The sequence below is a fragment of the Meles meles genome, chromosome 2 (genome assembly GCF_922984935.1).
Source record: "Meles meles chromosome 2, mMelMel3.1 paternal haplotype, whole genome shotgun sequence".
In the NCBI taxonomy this organism is placed as follows: Eukaryota; Metazoa; Chordata; class Mammalia; order Carnivora; family Mustelidae; genus Meles; species Meles meles.
In genome coordinates, this window is record NC_060067.1 from 57,654,786 (window position 1) to 57,676,656 (window position 21,871).

Consider the following 21,871-nt stretch of genomic DNA (forward strand, 5'->3'; position numbering starts at 1 on the left):
GGGGAAGAGTACCCTCTCCAGAGTCCTTACAGGGCTGCCTTGGAGAAGTGCTGGGGACCTCAGCCAGAGCAGAAGCAGAGGCCCCTGACCAGCAGGAGCTCCAGGGAGGAAACATCAGGCCTGATTACACTACCACCTAAATTTGCCCTTTTCAGAAGTTTCCTGACCTGGCATTTATTGTCCTAGAAGTATGCACATACAAGATCAATTTAAACTTTACACAAACAATGCCCCTTCCAGCACAGGTTTTGTGCTAGGTTCTGGGGTTAGTGAAGAACCTTGATGGAAATTGTCCTGTCCAACAGTCCAACCCATCCTCCTGTCCATCCATCCTTCCGCATCACAAACGTGAAACGCCAACCTAGTGCTAGATACCATCCTGACAGCTCTTTTTCTGTAAGTCTTACGTTGTCCACGGACAGAATTCTCCATTCAAGACTGGAAGTGGTGAGCCAGGCGCAAGGGGTACATTGGTGAATGCAGTTAGGATAGGAGACGGAGTGAGTACTTATGGATGGTTTCCACCGTCTCAGCTTGGCAGCTTGGCAGAGAGGTGAAGATGGGATGACAGGGGACTCTCGGCCCACATCTGAACCAAATAAAGCGCATTGTGCTTCCATCTACAGTGGATGCCTGTACGTATATGTGGAGGAAAGGATTGATTTCTGTAGGTTTTACAGCTCCGGCCACGAGCATCGTGATTGGTACATAATATACAAAGGAACCAAATTATTTGGGTTTGGTTTTGTTTGGGTAAATTAGAAAAGAATAAGTCTCTTGGGACCCGGCAATAGAAGCTCTAAAGCAGCTGGGGTGAGGGGGTGGGGTGGTCTACCAAGGCCTGTCTGGGTTGGAACCAGAGAGAGGGGGAGTTTTTAGAAGGGGAACGGCATTCCAAGTAGAGGGCTCTGCCTAAGTGAGGGAGACTCGGGTGCTGTAAGAAGGGCGTGCTGGCGTGAGCCGGACTCCAGCCTCAGGAAATACATGCAGCCCAGGCCGGGTGGATACCTCCGGGCGTCGCCGGGAAGCTGCCTTGCCGGTCCAGTCGGGAGCGCATCCAGAACCCCTGGCTTAGCTTTCTTTAAAATACAGACCGGGTCCCGGGCAGGCACCTTGGCCGTGCGCTCAGCTTTCCGGCTGGGGGTGAGTTGGCTTAAGTAGCATTGCCATTCCGGAGGCTCCGTCTGCAAGTCCCGGCCCGGGTGCAGGGGAGGCCGCAACAGGTCCCCGCGGGCACCCTGGGCGGGCCTCGCTCGCGCCTCCAGGGCCGGCGCCTTTCCCGGCCCGCCGCGTCCCGGGGGCTGGCCCGCCCGCGGGCCTGCAGGCGGCCTCTCCGGAAGCCGTCCCGGTGGTCCCCGAAGCGGCTCATAAATCATTCATGAGCCGGACGAGTTGGGCGAATGCCGTAGCAAGAGGAGGGCGAGCTGCAGCGGGGGCCGAAACGGGAGCTGGACCCGGCGCACGGTGAGTAGCTGCTTCTTCATCCCGGAGCCTGCGGGTGTCAGCGGAGACTGCGGGGGCCGAAGCGCACCCGCCTTAGAAGGCTGGGGGCGGGAAATCGGGAACGGAGGGGCTCGCTCTGTGCCCCTCTCCTCCCGGCCCTCCGCGCCCCGTCCCCTGACCCCAGGGCAGGTAGTACGAGCCCCGAGAGCTGCCCGGGAGCCAGGGGACTGCAAAGTGGGCGAGGTGGTCCGGGCGACCCGCCAGCGGGAGTTCCGGGCAGAGCGCGGACGCGCGCAAACTTTGCCGGCTGCCTGGTGTCTGCGCGGTGGGTCTTTTTTTCAGCCACAGGAGGGGAACCGGTGGCTGTGGCTCGCCAGGTACCAGGACACAAGCAAGCGAGACCGGGACCCCCGAAGCCGCGGGCTCACTCTCTGAGAGGGGGAGACTCGTCAGGGGCTTGAGAACTGTTCTGCGGGGAGGGGAGTGCTGGGGGTGCCCCGGGGACACGAGGCACTGAGCCGCCCCTGCCAGGGATGTAAAGGGGTCACCTCCTCCCTGGTTTTCCAAATGGAGTACGCGGTGCACTAGACCATAGCAGGAGGGTGGTCCGGGGGGGCCACTGGAGGCAGTGTCCCCACGTCTATGGGAGAGCGCACTAACCTCTGGTTTGACGCAGCCTCCACCCCCTTATGTGCACAGTTAGGGGACCTACGGTAATTGCCGGGTGGAGAGCTGAGTGCCTTGGACGCACCTCGCCAGTTCGGCGCCGGCTGGAACAACAAAGGAAAGCGTGGACAGAGAGGAAGAAGCTTCGAGGTGCGGGAGAGGCGGGGGCCCCAGGTCTGTTTCCCTGAAAGACCGCTCCGAGAGGGGGAGGGGATTCGAGGGGGTGGCACACCGCTCCGGTCCCCCTTCTCCCTTGGCGACCCCGATGCAGCCTCCGGGGGTGGTGGCGGGGATCCCGCGCGGGCGTCCCGGCGCAGCCAAGTTACTCCGGCAACCCCCTCCCCCAGGCGGCGGCGGATTCCTCGAGTCTCCTCGCTTCCCGCGCCCGCCCAGCCGCCCTTTCTTTTGTGTCCCGAAGCCCGGGAGAGCCTCCTACGGAGGAGGGAGAGAGGGCAGGAAGGAGCCCGGCCTGGCGGTGGGTGGGAGGGAAAGGCTGGGGAAAGCCGGTGCCCCAAGCTTCCTGCAGCAACAGGTTGAGCCTGTAACCCCAGGCGGCTGCTGACCTCTCTCCCGCCCAGGCTCTGATCCAGAAAGGTTTTCCACGGTGCCTGTGGGCAGCGGCTGACCTTCGTTAAGACACACAGGTGAATGATGCGCGGGGGGGTGGGGGGGGGGTAGGGGGGGGTGGGGGGGTGTCGTTCTTGAACGCCCCACTGGGGACTCAAACATCTGCCATTGTATGTTGGGTTGAACCTTACCCGGTTGCTGTTTTTTTTGTGGCTCAAAACGAGTATGGGAATCTCAGTGGATTCACACTGTGTGAAGTTACTACTTTTTCTTTCTTCCTTTTTTTGCGAGTATCCTCTGGAGCTGTCCTGTCAAGGTGAGCCCAGGGCCACGGTGGAGCGTAGAGGACTGATGCTGGCAATGGCAGGCGGTTCAGGCCCTTTATTGACTGCCAGCTGTCTGCCTGGTGCTGTACCTACTCCTGTCTAACTCTCCAGCGATACTCAAAACCCCACTTTACAGATAAGCAAAGGAAAGCAGGGAGAATATAAGCAACTGCTCAAGTCACTGGGCTAATGACTGGGACAAACGTGTGGCCTCTTGTCACTTCAGCAACGTCCTTCAGTTTCGTTTTGCTTCCTTGATATGTTCCCATAATTTTTTTTAAATGAACTTCCTTATGATTTCCACACCGGACTATTCTGTGCATTCCAGCACAGGGAAGTAAACAGTGCATCAAAGGACAAGTCAAAGGAATAAGACTTTAAACCAAGTATTATCTTATTGGCATTGTTTAAAATATGAAGGATAAAGGTTTTGCAGGGGACCAAGAGCTATCTCAGATTTGTTAAGGGTCAGGATGGTTTGATACAAATGATAGAAGCCAACTCTGGGTAATTTTAGCAGAAAAAGGCCTGGGTATTAGGTAGTGACAGGAAGGCTGGCCAGCCAAGCTCAGGAGCTCATGCAGGACATGCAACAGGACCCTCATCTGGTGTGTGGCCACGGCTACCACCGCAAGACTCTGGCTATGGCTGCTGGCACTGTACCATCATTGCTAGAATGAGTTAGAGACTACCTCTGCTTGAGTGTGCCCCTCATCGACAAGCCCAGGAATAAGCATCTGCTTGGTGGGTTTGAGGCACCCCCCAGACCACAGTTTGGGCACCTCGGCTGTCCTCACAATAAAATACAGGAGTTCTGCCCACAAGACTCACAAAGGTGAGGCTCAGAAGTTGAGCAGTCCATTCCCCACTCCCAAAATCCCAGCTGACAAACATTCAATATAAAGATCCTTTTGAAAGAAGAAGAAATGAAGCTAGATGGTCACTATATTTGTTTTTAAGCTGTGGAAGTGCCATTCTCTGGACTCCAAGCTCAGAATCATGTGAAGTATTTGCTCAAAATTCACATTCTCGGGCTACTTTCCCAGCTTGAACTCAATGCATTTGGAATGGAAACTAGGAACCTGTACCCTATAAGTCAGAAAAATGGTGAGATCGCCTTTATTGATTGGTCTGGTGCTTGTGTGAGGAGCTAGCCCCTGAGGAAGCAGTTCCCAAGGCCCTGCAAAGTTGGGGGTCACAGCAGAAGGCATGGCCCCAGAATGGTAGACCGGTTGGTTGCTCTGCCATGGGCAAAGCCAGTAAAGACACAATCTGCTGCCTATATTGTGGGAATAGCTACAAACACTCCAACACCTCCCTTCCAGAGGCTATAGGACTGCTAATAAATGTTCCATACAATTTTGAAATGGATAAAAAGGATTACTTCAGGTCAGTTCTCTCTCTACCCCTCACTGTTTGATTTCAGCAACCCTTTATCAAGTGCCTACTGTGTGCCTGGCTCTGGTGGGCACAGAGATGAGCAAATCAGAGACCACCCCACAGCAGCTGGGATCGATCAGTTTAATGCACTATAAGAAGGGCATTTGGGGCACTCCTCCTTGCATTTGTTGTCTTGCAGTTGCATTTGAGAAACCAAAGATTTCTTTGGAAAGTGGCCTGAATAAGCTAGGTGAGTGAGTACTCAGGACCAGTGCTGGTTCTCAAACTTCAGTTGTCTTGAGAATCAGTCACCCGGCAAGAGTGTTACAAATGCAGATTAATGGGCCTGGTCCCCAGAAATTAGGTCTGATAACCAGCATTTTAAATAAATATGCATTTTATGCAGCTCCTGGTCCCAAAGAACTGGCTTGGGTTTTATGCTGGCAGTCCCAGGAGCTGCCCCAGCTGCTCCTGCTACCCAGTGAGGTTAACAGGTGAGGTCCCACAACCTCTCTTCTGCCTTGACTTGTATTATCTAGTGTTTCCTAAGTCGTGAGATTTTAGTATTAACATTTACTTTTAAATGTGAGAGGGACCGACACTTTGGAGCAAGAAGTGAAGAAATCTGGACACGTAGCTCTAGCTGCTGCCTAGCTTAATTGACACTTTCAGCTTCACAGCAGTGAGTGGGGCTGCATTTCACTTGGGATTTGCCTTCCCCTGCTTTTTCCCAGAGAGAGTTTGAAACTGTTTATTCATAGCTCTTCACAGGCCTCTTGCCATCTCTCTCGTGCTGGCTGAGGCATGGTGGCATTACCAAGAAGTCAGCTTTTCTTAGCAGCTGAGCCTTTAATCCTTCCAGCTGCTGTGCTCCCTGCCTGTGCTTTAGCAGAAAACAAGATGGGAGCAGGTTGTGTGTGTGTATGTGTTGTATGTATTTTATATGATATTTATATGAGTGTGTGTGTTGTACGTATATATGTTTTGCCTATGTGTGGAGTGTGTCAGTGTGTGTGGTATGTATATGTGTGGTGTGTATATGTGCAGTGTATCTGTGTGGTGTATATGTCTGATAGTGTGTGTTATATGTATGTTTGTTGTGTTTTGTGTGGTGTATGTGGTGTATGTATGTGTAGTGTGTATGGTGTGTGTTAATGCATTGGTGTATATGTGGTATGTGCTAGCGTGTGTGGTAAGTGTTTGGTGAGTGCTAGTGTGTGTGATGTGTGCTAGTGTGTTTAGTGTGTGTGGCATGTGCTAGTGTGTGTATGTGTGGTATGTGTATGTGTGGTGAGTGTTAGTGTGTGGTGTATGTGTGGTATGTGTTAATGTGGGTAGTGTGTGTATGTGTGGTGTATGCTAGTGTGTGTGGTGTACCTATGTATAGTGTGTGTGGTGTGTGTTAGTGTGTGTGGTGTGTGTACGTGTGTATGGTGGTATGTGTGGGGTGTGTATGTGTGGGGTGTGTGTGGTGTGTATTAGTGTGTATGGTGTAGTGTGTGGTATGTGCTAGTGTGTGTGGTGTGTGTAGTGTGCATGTGCATGCCTGCCTGCCTGTCTAATGAGAGTAGTCCTGGCCCACCTGAATAACACACCCACCCTCACCTTTCATCTCTCTCTCCTGCCCTTGCAGCCCCGGAGACTCCCAGACAGAGGCTTTGTAAAGGCTAGCTGGCTTTGTTTCTTTCTCATTTATCCTCTCTGGAAACTATTTGAAGATGGAGCAGAGCAGACCTGTGTTTGACTGTACACAGGAGTGACTTCTGACCAGAACCAGTGAAAGGCTAGAGCACTCCAGAGCCCAAGCAGGGGGTGCTGCAGCAGCCAAGCCTGGAAGAGAGAATGCCCTTTGGAAACAGTTACCAGGGTCCTGGTGTATCCATGGTGTGATGGAGAGCCGATAGGAAGCTGATTCGGGGTTAACGAGGTTGGCACTGAGAGCTGTAAATGCTCTGAGAAGCCCATGATTAGACAAGGAGAGTTTAGGGTCATTCTTTTGAAAATTCTGTGCAGAAGTAACTGGGGTGGGACAACACTTAGAAGATGAGGCAATATCCAAGGGATTAAATATGAATTAACATCTTCACTTAAACAGCTCATGCATTCACACCTTTCATCTGGAACTTTCTACAGCTTGGTGGAATACAAGTTGTAGGCCCTCTGGCCCCTTGTGCAATGTGTCACTTTCTTGAAGACCCTCTTTCTCCCATTGCACAGTGGGTTTTAGGAGCACCCTGCCCTTATTTTGAAAGTTACTAAGTGTGTATCTCATGTACAAAATAGAATATAATCAGGGTGCTCCTGACTCCAGAATAGAGTAGGTGCAGAGCATCCCATTTCCTCTCCGATGCTGCTTTCTGATGCACCTAGTTCTACGCAGTGGCATAAGCAAATCAGTCATTTTGGCTTTTTCAGTTTTACATTGAGGGGTACTTATGAACCCCGACTCTGCCCTGTCTTGTGTTCAGTTCTGGGGCTAGAAACACAAGGGGACAGGGTCTACTTTGGAGGTCCTCTGGGTCTCTTGCCCTAGCTATACACTGGCTTGGTAGCTGCTTCTCACATTCCTGTTTCTCCCTCTCAGGAAGGGTGGTGGGGAATCTCCCTCTGCCCTGTCTCTCATCCCTGGGACCTGTAATTCCCAGGTAGTGACTTGGGGGCAAAGGTTTCTTTCAGGATTACCTGGTGAGCATGTTAGAAAGGTAAATTCCAGTGTAACCCAGCCTTAAACAGCTTGGTTCTGCCCTTGAGGTCTTCTAGTTTGGGTTGGGGATGAGGTGGAGAGGCAGATGTCTGAAATAAGGTCAGTGAGCAAATGAGTAGAAGAAAAATCAGATAAGATGTATCTCCAGAAAGCAGGGACACCTGCACCAATCTGGAGAAAAAATAAGCATCTGGTCTATGGCTGGGGCCTCTGGAGGCCTGCCAGGAGCCCCAGAGAGAGGGCTCTGTAGGAACGGTGTGCTGGTGTCTTGCAGGGGCTCTGAAGGAAAACTCCCCGGTTTGAATTGTAACCCCACCATTAATCATCCCTGACCTTGGGGCAAGTCCCCGAAGTCCTCTGTGGAGAGGTTTCCTCATCTGTAAATGGTATAATGCCTTCAACAGGGTCCAGCCGGCCCACCACGTACAGCAGTGTTGGGTACATAGTAAGTGCTCAGTAAGTCTCTCTTCCGAAGGCCGAACAGCCTTCTCTGCAGCTTAGAGTGTTTCTGAAACCCACCAGGGTCTGCGTTATGCGTCTGGACCCTGGGGTGGGGCCTTCTGGCTTTCGTGCCCCTGCAGCTCTAAGCAGTCTCTGCCTTTGCCTCCCACGCAGCGGATTAGGCAGATGCTCTACCTCTAAGCTGTGCCACCTCCTCTCTGGAGGTTCCTGGGGCAGACAGGCCTCGTGTGAACTGAGTGCTGCCTTTCTCTCCCACCAGGGATGGTGCCTTGAGCCCACGGACCCAGACCCAGATCCACAAAAAGATTCTCAGACGGCCTTTGCTGCATGCCAGCCCCGCCACGGAAGGGAGTTGACTCCGCACACCCAGAGCTTGCCGCTGAGCCTCTTTGGCACAGGAACACACGCTTCTGTCTCATTCTAGGCTTCCAGAACCTCTGAGGTCGGAGACCCCCAGCTCTACCTCATGCGTGCAGGATCTGGCTAGCCATGGCCCTTCTCCTCAGCTTCCTGATGCTGCTGGAGCTGTTCTGGGATACCTCTGCCCTAGGGCCATTGCCATCCACAAAGGGTTCTGATGGCTCGGAATTTGAATTGCCCACCACGAACTATGAGACCAAAGACTCTTACAAAGCTGGGCCCATTGGCGTTCTCTTTAAAATGGTGCATGTCTTCCTCCGCGTGGTGCAGCCCAATGCTTTCCCTGAAGGTAAGTGCCCATGGCGGGAGGGGTGGGGAGGAGCAGTTTGTCTCCAGAAACACTCACATGGGCACACAGAATATTGTTTGTTAATCATGATAGAGTAACTATGTATTATATTCAGTATTTTATTTATATATGCAGTATTTTAAAATATAACATTCAAAGTGATTGGATTGCACAGGAGCAGAAAGTTTTGAGACAGAAGTTAGGAACATTTGTGCCAAGTTAAATAGGTTGTTAATGAATGTGATTATAAGAAATGAATTCAAACAATGTTGCTATGCTGGTTTTCCAATTCTTGATCTTTTTTCCCCTCCCTCTTTTTTTTTTTTTTCTTTTTCTTTCTTTCTTCCCCCCCCCCCCCCCCCCCCCCCCCCCCGGTGAGAGCAATGAATTACTCTCAAATGCAAACCAAAGGTAAAAATTAGGGTTAAAAATAAATTTTCTCAGGTGGGTTAATAATTACCTCTGGTGGCTAGGCCAGTACTCACAGACTGACCCCTCCTTGACCCACCACAAAGTACAATTTCACATTGCTGAGGACAATGACTGTCCTGACCTGCCATGTTTACCTGGCTAACTCTTTGCTTCAGTTCTAAGACTTTAAGTGTAAGGAAAAGAGGGATGGTCTCTTGTCAGAACTTTAATGGCATGGTGCCTTACCCTTCGTGAGTATTGTTGTTTGTCCTACTCCCTGTACTGGGAAGTCTGCGGGCGTGTGTTTTCAGGAACGAGATTATGAAAATTTAAATGGTCTGTGGGAAGTATCTGCTATTAGGGTTTGGCAGTCTAAATTTTTATTGACTTCATGTTAGATTTATTCTAGGATTGTTCTATGAAAATTTGAATGCTATTGTTGATTACTACAATATACAAATGATAAAATTTGTAGGAATCCTTATCATCTTCTTTAGCTGGTCAGCTATTGTTCATAAGAGGATTATATGTCAGTGTGTGTGTGTGTGTGTGTGTGAGAGAGAGAGAGACAGAGAGAGAGAGACACACAGAGAGAGAGAGACAGAAAGAGAGGGAGAGAGAAGGTATTTAGTGAACTTTAACACTTGTTTATATCATAGACAGTTTATAGATTTTCATTATGATACATTTATATTAAAATTTTCTTACATTTTAATTTCAGATTAAAAAATTGAAACAGTTTGAAGTGTAGTTCTCAATTTTTTATTAGTTTAAGTTTCAGTGTAATGAAACAAATCACTCTGAGCCCTGTTGCCTTTGAAGAGAACCTGAACAAACACTATGTACTGTTTATGTCCCTGCTTGAAAGACTAAATTTGGAAATCCAAAAGACAGAAGTAGAAAGTAGTTCATTTATTAATGTGGAATAAAAGCTCACTATTCTTGATAGGTACCTCTTCCTTTATTCTCTTCCTTTATATTCTCTTCCTTTATTTGTAGACTTGGTGTAAATATTATTGAATAATCAAATACCTCGTGTTTTTAGTTTTAGTTTCTTTGGATTTTTTTTATGCAAAAGGAATAAAATTCGGTTGTTTCATATGAATTTATAACAGCGTCTTCAAAAAGACTGTAAAGCATCCATGTGTCATTAAGGCATATCATGTAATTAGTTATCCTGTAATCTCTTCCCATATGTTGCTTTATTTTGCTCCCTCTAGGTTTTAGAGGAAGGTTTCCTCACACTTGTTTTACAAAAGAAAGCCATATTTATTAGAAGTTTGCATTCAAATTATCAGGTCAAATGTATCCTATATCCAACACATTCTCAGGTTTTGAACTCTGGCGTCATTATTAGTCTAGAAGGAGCCGTCTGAAGAATTTAAATCCGGCTGTAATCTGAGGGTGTTAGCCCTGCTTGTCCCTTGACCTTCATCAATACTTATTTCTTTGGAAAAAGAAATTCCCCAAAGTCTCAATAGTATACCAGAGCAGAGCCACATTACCCCTTGGGGTGGGGGGAATTGGGTTTCTTAAAGAATAGAATATTGAATTTCAAAGGGGACATCTTGGAGTGTTGGATTTTTCCCCCCACCATCCCATTGTTTAAATTGTTTCATCCAGTTGCTAGATACCATAATGGTCTCAGAGTCCCTTATAGGTACTTTGCCACATAAAGGGCATGTACCAGACATGGTTTTTCCTACAGGGCCAGTGCATTTCATGAATGCCACATCATAAGCAGACATCTTCATAACAGAAGATGTAAAAACAACAACAATGAGAGAGGACAGGAGTGAGAGAGATGGAATCCTACTCATTAGCTTAACTAACTTAATACATTAACCTTGAAGTCATTCAGATGACTTCATGGCAAGTCCTCTACAAAGTAACATATTCACAGAGAGAATGATCCCCTCGGTATATACTTTCATTTGAAAGGGTAGAGCGGGGGGCACCTGGGTGGCTCAGTGGGTTAAAGCCTCTGCTTTCGGCTCGGCTCATGATCTCAGGGTCCTGAGATCGAGCCCCACGTCGGGCTCTCTGCTCAGCAGGGAACCTGCTTCCTCCTCTCTCTCTGCCTGCCTCTCTGTCTACTTGTGATCTATCTCTTTCTGTCAAATAAATAAATAAAACCTTTTAAAAAAAAAAAAAAAGAAAGAAAGAAAGGGTAGAGTATTTTGAATCCAGGGTCCCGGTCCAGTGCAGGAGTGAAAGAGAAAGGGAGGACACTCTATCCTGGCCTCTCTTTTCTCATGCTATTGGACTGGGAAGTTTTCCACTTTGCATCCTGTGTCTGAGCCAAACAATATAAAGGTTTTGCATTTGTAACTCCCTAAAGTGAGCCCGTCTTGTATCCTTATAAATCCAAGATGGAATGGTCTTGTTTAGCTGGGAGTGTACACAAAAGTCTATTTACCTTCCTGGACAGAGGAAAGGATCAGGTTAGATCAGACCAGAAAGACAGGTAACTATATACCACAGCAGAAAATGCTCGAGAACCTGGTGTGGGTGTTTCATAAACACCTGCCCCTGGTCTGAAGCTGCAAGAGGGCATCTTTTTTTTTTTTTTTTAAGATTTTATTTATTTACTTGACAGAGATCACAAGTAGGCAGAGAGGCAGGAAGAGAGAGAGGAGGAAGCAGGCTCCCTGTTGAGCAGAGAGAGGGATGCCGAGTCCCCTGCTTAGTCTCACTGAGAAGAGAATGATGGCTTACGTTCAGAAGGAGTTGCTTGTCCATTCATTCAACTTTAAAAGGGTGATGATGTCAGGATGACTAGAGGAGTTGAGAGAAGGGTGTTCCTGGCACAGGGAACCATATGCCCTAGGGAGTGGATGAGAGAGTGATTCAGGGTGGACCCATGAGGTAGGTATTATGGAATAAATCTGTTAAGGGTCAGACCCTGACTGATAAGCTGGCAAGTTCTGTAGAGGGAAGGAAGCTAAGGCAGCATAAGCAAAAATTTCATTCATTTGGCAATCATTTATTGAGAGTGCCTGCTTTTCTGTGGTTTATCTGGTCGGGGCTGGGAGCCAAGGCAGAAGGGGAATTGGGTTTTGGAAAAAGAATCTGATAGCAGCTGGTGAGAGAGGTCATAGGGAGGAAGAGTGTTCTGCAGTGGTCCAGAGGGAGATAATAACGGACTAACTCAGCACAAGGCTAAGGTAATGGGGGAAACAGAGGCAGGATCAATTTCATGGCTTTCATTTCAAAGGACTTTGGTTCAAATCCTAATTCTTGTCTATTACCTGCTGGGTGATCTTGGTCAAGTTAATTTTCAGAGCCTCTGCTCTCATAGATGTAATATGACTATAATTATAACTCACTTTGTAGCTTTTATCTGTGAGGCTTAAATGAGATGATGTATGTAAAACCTATGTTTAAAACCAAGTCTGAAAAGCACAGATAAAAATCCTCAATAAATGTAGCTGCTGGTAATATTATTTGAGAGGAAGAATTGACCAAATTTGACACCAAGACTGGTGCCAAAAAGGGGCATGAGAAAAAGATGTCTCTAGGAGGGATCACTGAAATATCCTTGCTGCTGCTCCATCAGGAATAATCTAGGAGTTACTGTGGAAGAAGCCATTCCATTACTTTCGAAGTTCAGCAGGCTGTGTCTTCCCGCAAGCCCCACAGTCCCAGAACCGGTTCTAGAAGGCAGGGCTTAGGGGCAGTGCTAGTCTACCGCATGGTCTTCACTCCTCATCTGACAGACTCTCATTCTTCTTCTTCTGTGTTCTTTCCCACTATCCCCGGTATCTGCCGTAAGGCATTCTTTGTTGTTAGCTCCCTCGAATCCCCCAAGAACTTTGGCAGGTAGATGATGGTGGTAAATGAAGGTCTTATTTCTATTTATTATATCCCCCTTCACAGACAGGAAAGCTAAGTCAGAACAAGAGAACATGTTCAAGGCACACAGCGAGCCAGGGGGAGATTGAGAAACCTCTGTCTCCAGGACGAGTTATTTCTCAGTATACCTTGTGGCTCATTTATTTCACAACATACCTTGTGGCTTTTACTTTACCACAGTGCTGTCAAAATATCTACGGATGGCTATAAAAAAATGATAATTTTGCACACTGAGAGTGTGTGTTATAGATTATCTGGCGTGGATGGCGAACAGTGCCTTTTCAATTTCATGTGTCTTATGATGAATTTGGCGTGAATCATGACCCAGATCAGAGTTAGTCTATTGGAGCGCTGCTTTTATTTTATTTTTATAGAAAGTCTCTAAAATTATTCTCTGCTCTGTTTTGGGTGTATTTTTAAATGAGATTTTTAGGCTGATTGACCTGTTTCTAACAGCGTTCTGGGTTAATCTGATTTTGGTGGTGCCATAGCAGAGCTGGGTGAGTGGCAGGTGGGAGGAGGGAAGAGTGAAGCTTGTCCTCTGCTGAGTCTGAGATCTGGGCAGGATGTTGTAATAAGTGGGAGTTCCCTTCCTTGCAGGTAACATAAACCTGTTAACTGAGAGAGTCAAAAAGGAGTTTATCGTCATGACTCCCAGTTACCTCGTGGTGCCTAGCCACCAGGGACTGGGTCTCATTCCAGGGCCTTCTTGTCTCCCACCTTGGCTCCTTTCTGCTCCCAGTCCCTTTGCACCTCTGCCTTCCTGTCCCCCCTCCCTCTGGGCTCATCTACTCCTGCAGACCCTCCTGGCCGAGAACCAGGATATCCAGTGTCACAGCATTCAAGTCTACTTCCTGGAGAATGGTTGGGGGGTTCTTCTTTTTAAGTCCCAAACCCAAGTTCCAGTCCTGCCTCGGCCAGTCGCCTACCACAGACCCACAGAGTAATGGTGGCCATGGTCACATCTCGTGGGCCTGACCCTGGGAGCCATCATTGTCTCCACGGCACAGGTAGGGAGGTGCCTCCCAGGAAAGGGGATGACTGGGCGGACAACCCAATAGATGTGTCTTTGCCAATGTCCACTGAGAATCAGGATGTTATATTATATCCAATACCTGTGTGTTCTTACTTAACTCAAACAAAGCCAGCGTTGTCTCCTTTGGATCCCAGCACTCATATTGGCAACGGGCCTGGCCACAGATAAGGTCATTGAAGGAAAGAACTAATATCTAGTCATCCTTCCTCCCTGGTGTCACTGTGCTGGGCAGCCTTCTCATCCTAATTTATGTGTGAGCAAACAGCTACCATGTAACTGCTTTCGGGATTTGAACAGCTCATTAACTCTACAAGCTAGGTACCATTATTCTCATTTTATGGAAGAGGAAGTTGAGGTCCACAACTAGTTGGGGTCACATAAGGAGTCCATGGCAGAGGCAGGCTTTATTGTCCAAGCTCATAGTTGCTGCTTTTATTTGCTGAACTAGAACTCAGGAGACTCAGGGACTGTCCCAAGGTCACATACACTGATGGCTAAGCGGTCAACCCAGGGTTTGACCCAGGGCCCATGACTCTGTCTCCCCTCCCCCAGTGCAGCACTATGTTGTGTCTGTGGATATCTGCTGTGCAGATTGCATTCATATGTCCCCAGGGACCTGTGAGTGTGGCGTGGGTTGGGGGGAAGGTGACACATCCACAGACTGTGACGGACACCGCTCAATTCATCTCATGTGTCTTCTGCTTCCTAGAACAACTTTTGTAGCTAAACAGAAAACCCTGCCCTATTGACTGTACTCCTGTAACGTTGTCTACAAGGTCCTGCTGGACTGTGGTCCTGACTTTATGTGTGTCATCAACAGAGGCAGGCTATGCTTTTCTGGGACGTGTGTGCCAGGCCCACGAAAAGACACAAGCAAAGCTCCCTCCTCCTCTAGTCTCCAGTGGTGATGTTCTTTTAGGAAGCCTTTAAGTACATGCAGGAAATGAAAGATTAAGTACGAATATAAAGAAAGAGGCCACCGGAGCAGCTGCTGGATGGAACCAATGTGGAATTAAATGCCACTTTTCTATTGGCATTGAGCAGAAGTCCTCCAATTTACTCTTGCAGAAGAAGCTGTGAAGTGTGGTCTGTACAGGGAAGGCAGTGCTGGGTCTGAACCGCACAGCGGGGTGGACAGTAGCAGGAGAGAAGGTAGGCCTAGCAGGCCTGCCACGTATCCTCTGCTGGACGGGAATCTAGATTCTGGAACGAGTCCAGTACTTGAGCTGTGGTGAGGAACTCATGTTCTGGAGCCACTGCCTGGGTTTGAATCCTGGCTCCATTGTTTACTAGCTCTGTAACCTTGGGCAAGTTACTTAAGCTCTCTGTTTCTTAGTTTTTCCTCTATAAAATGATGAAAAGAGTCATTGTACTTTTGGAGCACCTGATTTCTGCTCAGGTCATGATCTCAGGGTCATGAGATCAAGCTCCATGTTGGGCTTCATGCTGGGCATGGAGTCGCTTGAGATTCTGTCTCTTTCTGCCCCTCTCCCCGTTCTCTTTCTGTTTCTCTCTCTCAAGAAAAAAATAATCATGGTACCTTTTGGGTCATCATAATATTTAAAGAAATAATGTTTGCAAAGCAAACATTTGCAAAACATTATCTAACATACAGTAAGTGCTATGTGTTTGTCAAATAAAATTTGAATGTATAAAATTCATATGCATTAAAAGCCTCTGAACTAATGTCAGACTTTGATGATTGCACAGACAAAAGAACAAGTATTTATTGGACCCCCACTGTGCTGGTTTCCTAGAGCTGCCATAACAAATGAACAAACTGGGTGGCTGAAAACAGAGATTTATTCTCTCTGAGTTCTGAAGGCCAGATGTCCAAAGTCAATGTATTGGTGGGGGCCATGCTCTCTCTGAAGGCTCTAGGGGAGAATCCTTGCTTCTTTCAGCTTCTACTGGCTCTAGGTATTCTAATCTTGCCTGTCTTCACACAGCCCCCTTCTGTATCACTGGCCTTCTCTTATAAGAACATTTGTCATTGGATTTAAGTCTCACCCTACATCTAAAATAATATTGTCTCAAGACCCTTAACTTAATTATGTCAGCAAAGACCCTTTTTCCTAATAAGGTAACTTTCACAGGTTCCTGGGGACAGGAATTAGACATGCCTTTCTGAAGGCTACCTTCACACCTTCAACACACACACCCATTACATTCTTCTTTAGTTCTCCCCAACAGCCCAGTGATACCAAGTAATGTGACCAAGGTCATATTTCTGAAAAATGGAATCAGATTCAAACCTATTTGATTCTAAGAGCTCATATTTTAATCCTACAGATATGTAGTGAGCTCCTACTAGGTGCTAAGCCTGGTGCTCTTTGGCGGAGATGGCATCAACTGAGTTTCTCTGTTCTCGGAAGACTGACATTGACAGAGGAGATCTCCACCTCCGTAGGGGGCTGAGGTGCAGGGCGGGCTTGTCCTTGCTTACAGTCAAGTGTCAATAGTGGGCTCCTGGCCGTCCCAAGGAAGGATTAGTCATGATGGGGCCAAGAGTAGGCTTCATGGAGGAAGTAGCATCTGAACTGAGCTGAGGGGTGTGGAAGGTTTCAGGAAGCAGAGGAGAGTATTCCAGGTGCATAAGTAGAGGCCTGATTGATGCAAGTTGAGATAGTGGCTCATAGGATATGGCCTGGAGAATGCCAAAGCTAGAGCCCTTCATGGCTAGGAGATTGTCAGGCCACGAGCCTGGGGAGATGCCAGCACATCTACATGGGGCTCTGTAGACAATGAAGGGCAGGCATCGCTCAGTAATCCTGTCACCCTCACTTGAGCTACAGGAAGGAGGCCATAGGAGTATGCATTGTCTACTGAGCCTATTCCTGGAAATTCTCAGGTATATTTGCACTCTAGTGGCCTAGCTTAGTGCTGCCCAATTTGGCATTTGGAACAACAGCATGAACATCACCTGGAAGGTTATTAGAAATGCAGATCCTTAGGTCTCACTCTATATCTACTAAATCAACATATTTCTTTTAATTTAAAAAATATTTAAAATATTTTTGTGTTGAAGCACAATACGCATGTCAAGAAGTGCACCTATATCGACAACTTGATGACTTTTTACAAACTGCACACATCTGTGTGACCAGCTCCAAGACAAAGAACAAGCTCCCAGAAGAACCCTGTCTTGTTACCTGCTCATTGTCCCCCAGCTCATCCCAAGGGTAACCCCCCCTCCTGCTTTTCAGTGGCATAGATGAACTACACCTGCTGGAACACAGTACATACACTTTGGTTTCTGCCCTCTTTTGAACAGTATCTTAATTGTAAGATTCACCCAGATTGTTGCATATGGTTGTAAATATTCATTTTGCTGTTGCATACTCTCCTATCACATGAATATACTATAATTTATATATCTATCCTACTGGCTTGGCATTTGGGAGGTTTCCAGTTGGGGCCTGTTTAGTCAGTTTGGGCAGCTGTCACAAAATACCACAGCCTGGGTGGGGCGTAAACAGCATTTTATTTCTTGCTGTTGTAGAAGTTGAAAGTCCAAGATCAAGGTTTAGGAGATTTAGTGTCTGGCAAGAGTCATTTTCTTGGTTTGAGAACAGCCATCTTCTCACTGTATCTTCAGGTGGAGGAGAGAAAGAGCATGAGCCCGCATGTACACAGGTCTCTTCCTCTTCCTATGAAGCATTAACCCATCATGAGGGCTCCACCTCCACGCCTCATCTAAACCTAAATTCCTCCCAAAGGCCTTCTGATGAGCCTTCATTTCCCCATCACCCAAGCTTCGATAACTTTCAACTCATGATCAATTTTGTTTGGCTTCTACCTCTACCTATTCCTCCTACTCATCCCCTTCATTTTGAAGCAAATTCTAGTCTTTCTATCATATTATCTATAAATATTTCTGTACCTATCCCTAAAAATAAAGATGCTGGACTATTACACTGTAGAAAGCCAACAGTAGTTCTTCAACATAATAAAGTATTGAAGTGTTCAGATTTCTTGATTGTCTTGTAAATACAATTTTTTAATACAGTTTGACTGAATTGGGATCCAAATAATGCTCATATATTACAATAGGTTGATGTGTCTCCTTCTGTTTCTGTTTAATTTCTAGAATGTGCCTTAGGTCTTTCTCCTCCTTGCAATTTTTTTGCTGAAGAACCTAGTTATTTTTCCTGCAGTATTTCTTATAGGCTGAACTTGGTTGATTCCATTTTTCATGGCGTTTTTAACATATTTCTCTTCCCTTCTTGCAAATATCAGATACAAGTTCCTTCTACAAAGGCACCCTATAGGCGGTATTGTACATTTGCACCAGGATACGGATACTATCTGTCTGGTTGTCTCCCTTTTTGTGATGTTAGCAGCATTGATGATCACTGTCTACTTGCATTCATTCACAATGGGTCCAGTCCTTTCAATGTTGTTTGCAAACATGCTCTCAGGTTTGTTAAAAATCTTAGGGAACAAAATGGAATACTTTGCATGTTCTGTAATGGCAAGTGTTCACTTAGTAGTATTTCATGGACATGTCCCTGTTAGGGTGTTGCCCGAGCTGGAAAGGTTTTTAAACAAGGAACTTGAAACATTCATTCACCAACCTTTTGATGTAGAGCCAAGACTGAAAACATTTTTTTAACATGAGTTAATTGTTTGAAGTTTCATGATTAGTGTTTCTGATATAAATAGCAGCCAAAATGTATCCTTTGTAATTTTTGGCTTCTTTGTTTTGATTTCTTTGAATTCAAAGAAAACACGTAGAGTTCAGAGTTGTGTGTTTTTAGTTTGCTTTTTCTTCCCAGAATTTTACTGTTGACTCACACGTGATTTCATCTAATTACTGGTCTTTATTAAGTCTTTATAGAACATTTCATTTCTGTGCTCATTCTTTTTATGTGCATATTTCCTTAGTTTGTGTGATATTTAATTACACATTGAACTTATTATACATAAAAAGGCAGAAAGAAGGTTGGGAGCAAATTGAGTGTTTTGGGTTGAAGTGTTCCTCCCACCGATTGATATGTTGATGTCCTAACCCCTTGTACCTCAGAATCTGACCTCATTTGGAGACAGGGTTGTTGCAGAGGCCAGTAGTGAAACTGAGGTCACACTGAAGTACGGTGGGCCCCTAACCCTATAGGATTCGTGTCCTTATGAGGTGAAATTGGTAGACAGATATAGACATGGAGAGGATGCCAGGTGAAGACTGGAGTGATGGTTCCACAAGCCAAGGAACTGCCAGAAGCTAGGAGAGACCTAGAACAGCTCCTTCCCTAGAACTTTCAGAGGGAGCTTGGCATTGTCCACTCTTGGTCTTGGATTTCCAGCCCCTAGAACTGTGAGACAATACATTCCTGTGTTTTGAGCCACTCCATTTGTGATTTTTGGTTGTCACCAGGCCTAGCAAACACTTGCACCTGATAAGTAAATACATGGACTGGTGTTGCAGGGGGTCATGTGTACCTGGCAGAGGGGGTCACTTCATGGTGCATGAGGGAAGGACCTGATGGCTGGGTGATCTAGGCAGCTGTAATGGGATTTAGCTCCCCAGGGCTCCACTGTGATTCATACATTTATGATCCAAGTCACAACATCCATGCATTTCATTCATGAAGATTCAACGATACCTGCTGAAAAGAAAGAAAAGGAGAAATTAGTTGTATAAGCGAGTCTTTCTGCTGATGTACAACCATATCATGTAGTATTTGTCTGAAGGAGTTACCACCTCCATCAGCGCTTAAAAGAAAGACTGGCATTGCATGCTGGAGGTCAGAGATTTAAAGGATTTTCATGGGTAATTCCTCTCTACCTGCTTTTTATTCACTGTAGTCCCTGCCTGACACGAGGCCCCAAACCCCTTCAAGATCAGATACCTTGTTCCTTGCCTCCTGTCCTCCAGGTGCCTTCTGGCCAAAGTTCTGTTATTTCTTTAAAACCTTCCCCATGTGATCCCTATTCTGGAAATCTGGAATCTCTCATCTCATTATTTTGTCCTATTTCTGTATTGCTTGCACACTTTCACTGTTACATGTTTAACACTGCCTTTTGATAGTTTGTAGCCGTGGGTTATAAACTTACTGATGCCGGCAAAGCCTGGTACTTCAGAGGATCCTTCGTAATCTCTTGCTTTTGTTTTGGTACTTCTGAGCTTGAAAAACACACTTTCCCCCCCGCCCCCTACCAAATTTTTTATTTACTCAGAAAAGTTGAGCATTTGCTGTGTGTACTTTTTTGAAATACTGGTGTCAGGATGATACCACTGAGCTCTTATACAGTAAAACCCTCAGGGCCATGTGCCTTTCTGGAGTGTGTTCCTCTGCTTTACAGTTTTCTTCTATAACTTTCCTTACTGTCAGCTTTGCAAATATTTTCTTTTGTTCTTGCATTGTCAGCTGTTAATGCAGCTCTGCTTTCTTGGAATCCTAATGCTTCACTTCATACGTGTGCATTGCAGTGGGTGGCTCCATTTTTCCTTTAGAATTCAAAGTGCATGGACTTTATGATAGCTCTATGTATTTCAGACACTTATTACTTTACATTCAAGGTTACTGCTTTTTTACTTGCGTGAGAAAACTCAAGTTTATTATTTTTTAGCAAACAGTATTCCCAAACTTAACAGTAATTAAATATCTGTGGAGAGATTAAGAACAAGGAATAGCTACAGTGTGAGGAACATCATGTGTGATCCAGACTAAAGGTGAAAAGAAGTCCTGGAGATACCTGAACTGAGAAGGAATAAATATTTAATTAAATCTAAATCACCACATGAGTCCAATTATGTACATTGCTCTCATGCCCAGTATTTATTAAAATAACTTAAAGCTAATTTTATTTTTAAATATAAAAGCGATATATACACATTAAAAGCAAATAACAGGGTGCCTGGGTGGCTCAGTCAGTTAAGCATCTGCCCTTGGCTTGGATCATGATCCTGGAGTCCTGGGATCGAGCCCTTCATTGGGCTCCCTTCTCAGGAGGGAGTCTGCTTCTCCCTCTGGCCCTCACCCCCCTCATGTGCTCCCTCACTCTGTCTCTCTCTCTCTCTCTCTTTCTCTCTCAAATAAATAAATAAATAAAATCTTTAGGAAAAAAGAAAATAACATTTAAAGGTCATGATTACTAACAAGTTTTGTATGTAGCTGTTCATTCACTCCTTCATTCATTCATTCAGTAGGTATTTGGTGAGTCATTACCAAGTACCAGGCTGTGTTCTAGGCTCTGGAAATAAACATCTAAAAAATGTTTTACACACACATTTTTTTTTTTTAAGTTTTTTTTATTTTTTTTATTATTATTATTTTTTAAAGATCTTATTTATTTATTTGACAGAGAGAGATCACAAGTAGATAGAGAGGCAGGCAGAGAGAGAGAGAGAGAGAGAGCGAAGCAGGATCCCTGCTGAGCAGAGAGCCCGATGCGGGACTTGATCCCAGGACCCTGAGATCATGACCTGGGCCGAAGGCAGCGGCTTAACCCACTGAGCCACCCAGGCGCCCCCACACATACATTTTTTAAAGGAATTATTAAACGTGCTTTTTGTCCCTTGCTGTTCAAACTTACAATATCTGATAGATTATTCTAGACATTCATTCATTTCTCTTTAACTTCACAAAATGCAGGGAAGTACAGAGAAAAAAAATTCATAAAACATTGGTAGTTTTCTTATGCTCCCAGAATGAATAAGTAGTCAGGTTGTTTTGAATAAAAGATAGAAAACATAATAGACAAAATCGGAATCCCCTTTACATACCATACCCGATCTCATTCCTCTCCTGCCTTCTCTCGTATGCTTCTCCACAGACACTGTTTCCTCTCAGTGCATGTTTTTATGTACTCACTATACATATTCAAAGAGTATTGTTTTGTGTGTGAGTCCTGTTTTATGCCTGCTTGTTGTTTTTGAACTCACTGTTAAGTTTTGTGTTTTTCTTTCTTTTTAAGATTTCATTTATTTATTTGCTAGAATGAGTGAGAGAGAGCAAGAGAGAGAGAGGGAGAGAGGCAGAGGGAGAAGGAGAAGCAGGGTCCCCACTGGGCACGGAGCTGGACATGGGGCTTACCCCATTCTATTACCTGAGCCAAGGGCAGGCACTTAACCGACTGAGCCACCTAGGCGCTCCAAGTTTTGGGTTTCTATTCATGCTGAAACCCATCGATTCTAATCCATTCATTTGAGCTGTAATAATGTCCCATTGTATGAGTAAGCCACGTTATGTTTATTCTGTTCCATAGTGATGACATTTAGGTCTTTTTCCTCATTTGCTGTACAGTGTTCCATTGATTAGACAATGCATTTCACACATTGATTAGACAATGCATTTCACTGTTTTTTATGG

General features: G+C 45.9%; 1 protein-coding gene across 7 annotated transcripts in view; it reads left to right on the forward strand.

Moving 5' to 3' along the window:
• Window positions 1-1,041: 1,041 nt before the first annotated feature.
• PROM1 (prominin 1) overlaps window positions 1,042-21,871 on the forward strand; it is a 111,209-nt gene continuing 90,379 nt past the window's right edge. Inside the window, exons 1-5 of one of the 7 annotated variants that reach the window (XM_045997233.1) lie at window positions 1,042-1,464; window positions 2,143-2,283; window positions 2,688-2,753; window positions 4,789-4,876; window positions 7,808-8,257. In XM_045997233.1, coding sequence (XP_045853189.1) covers window positions 8,038-8,257 — 220 coding nt within the window. In that variant the 5' untranslated portion in view covers window positions 1,042-1,464; window positions 2,143-2,283; window positions 2,688-2,753; window positions 4,789-4,876; window positions 7,808-8,037. Of the gene's footprint in view, window positions 1,465-1,564; window positions 1,821-2,142; window positions 2,284-2,687; window positions 2,754-4,788; window positions 4,877-7,807; window positions 8,258-21,871 lie in introns of those variants that run through there. The other 6 variants (XM_045997232.1, XM_045997234.1, XM_045997229.1 and 3 more) reach the window with 6 other exon arrangements.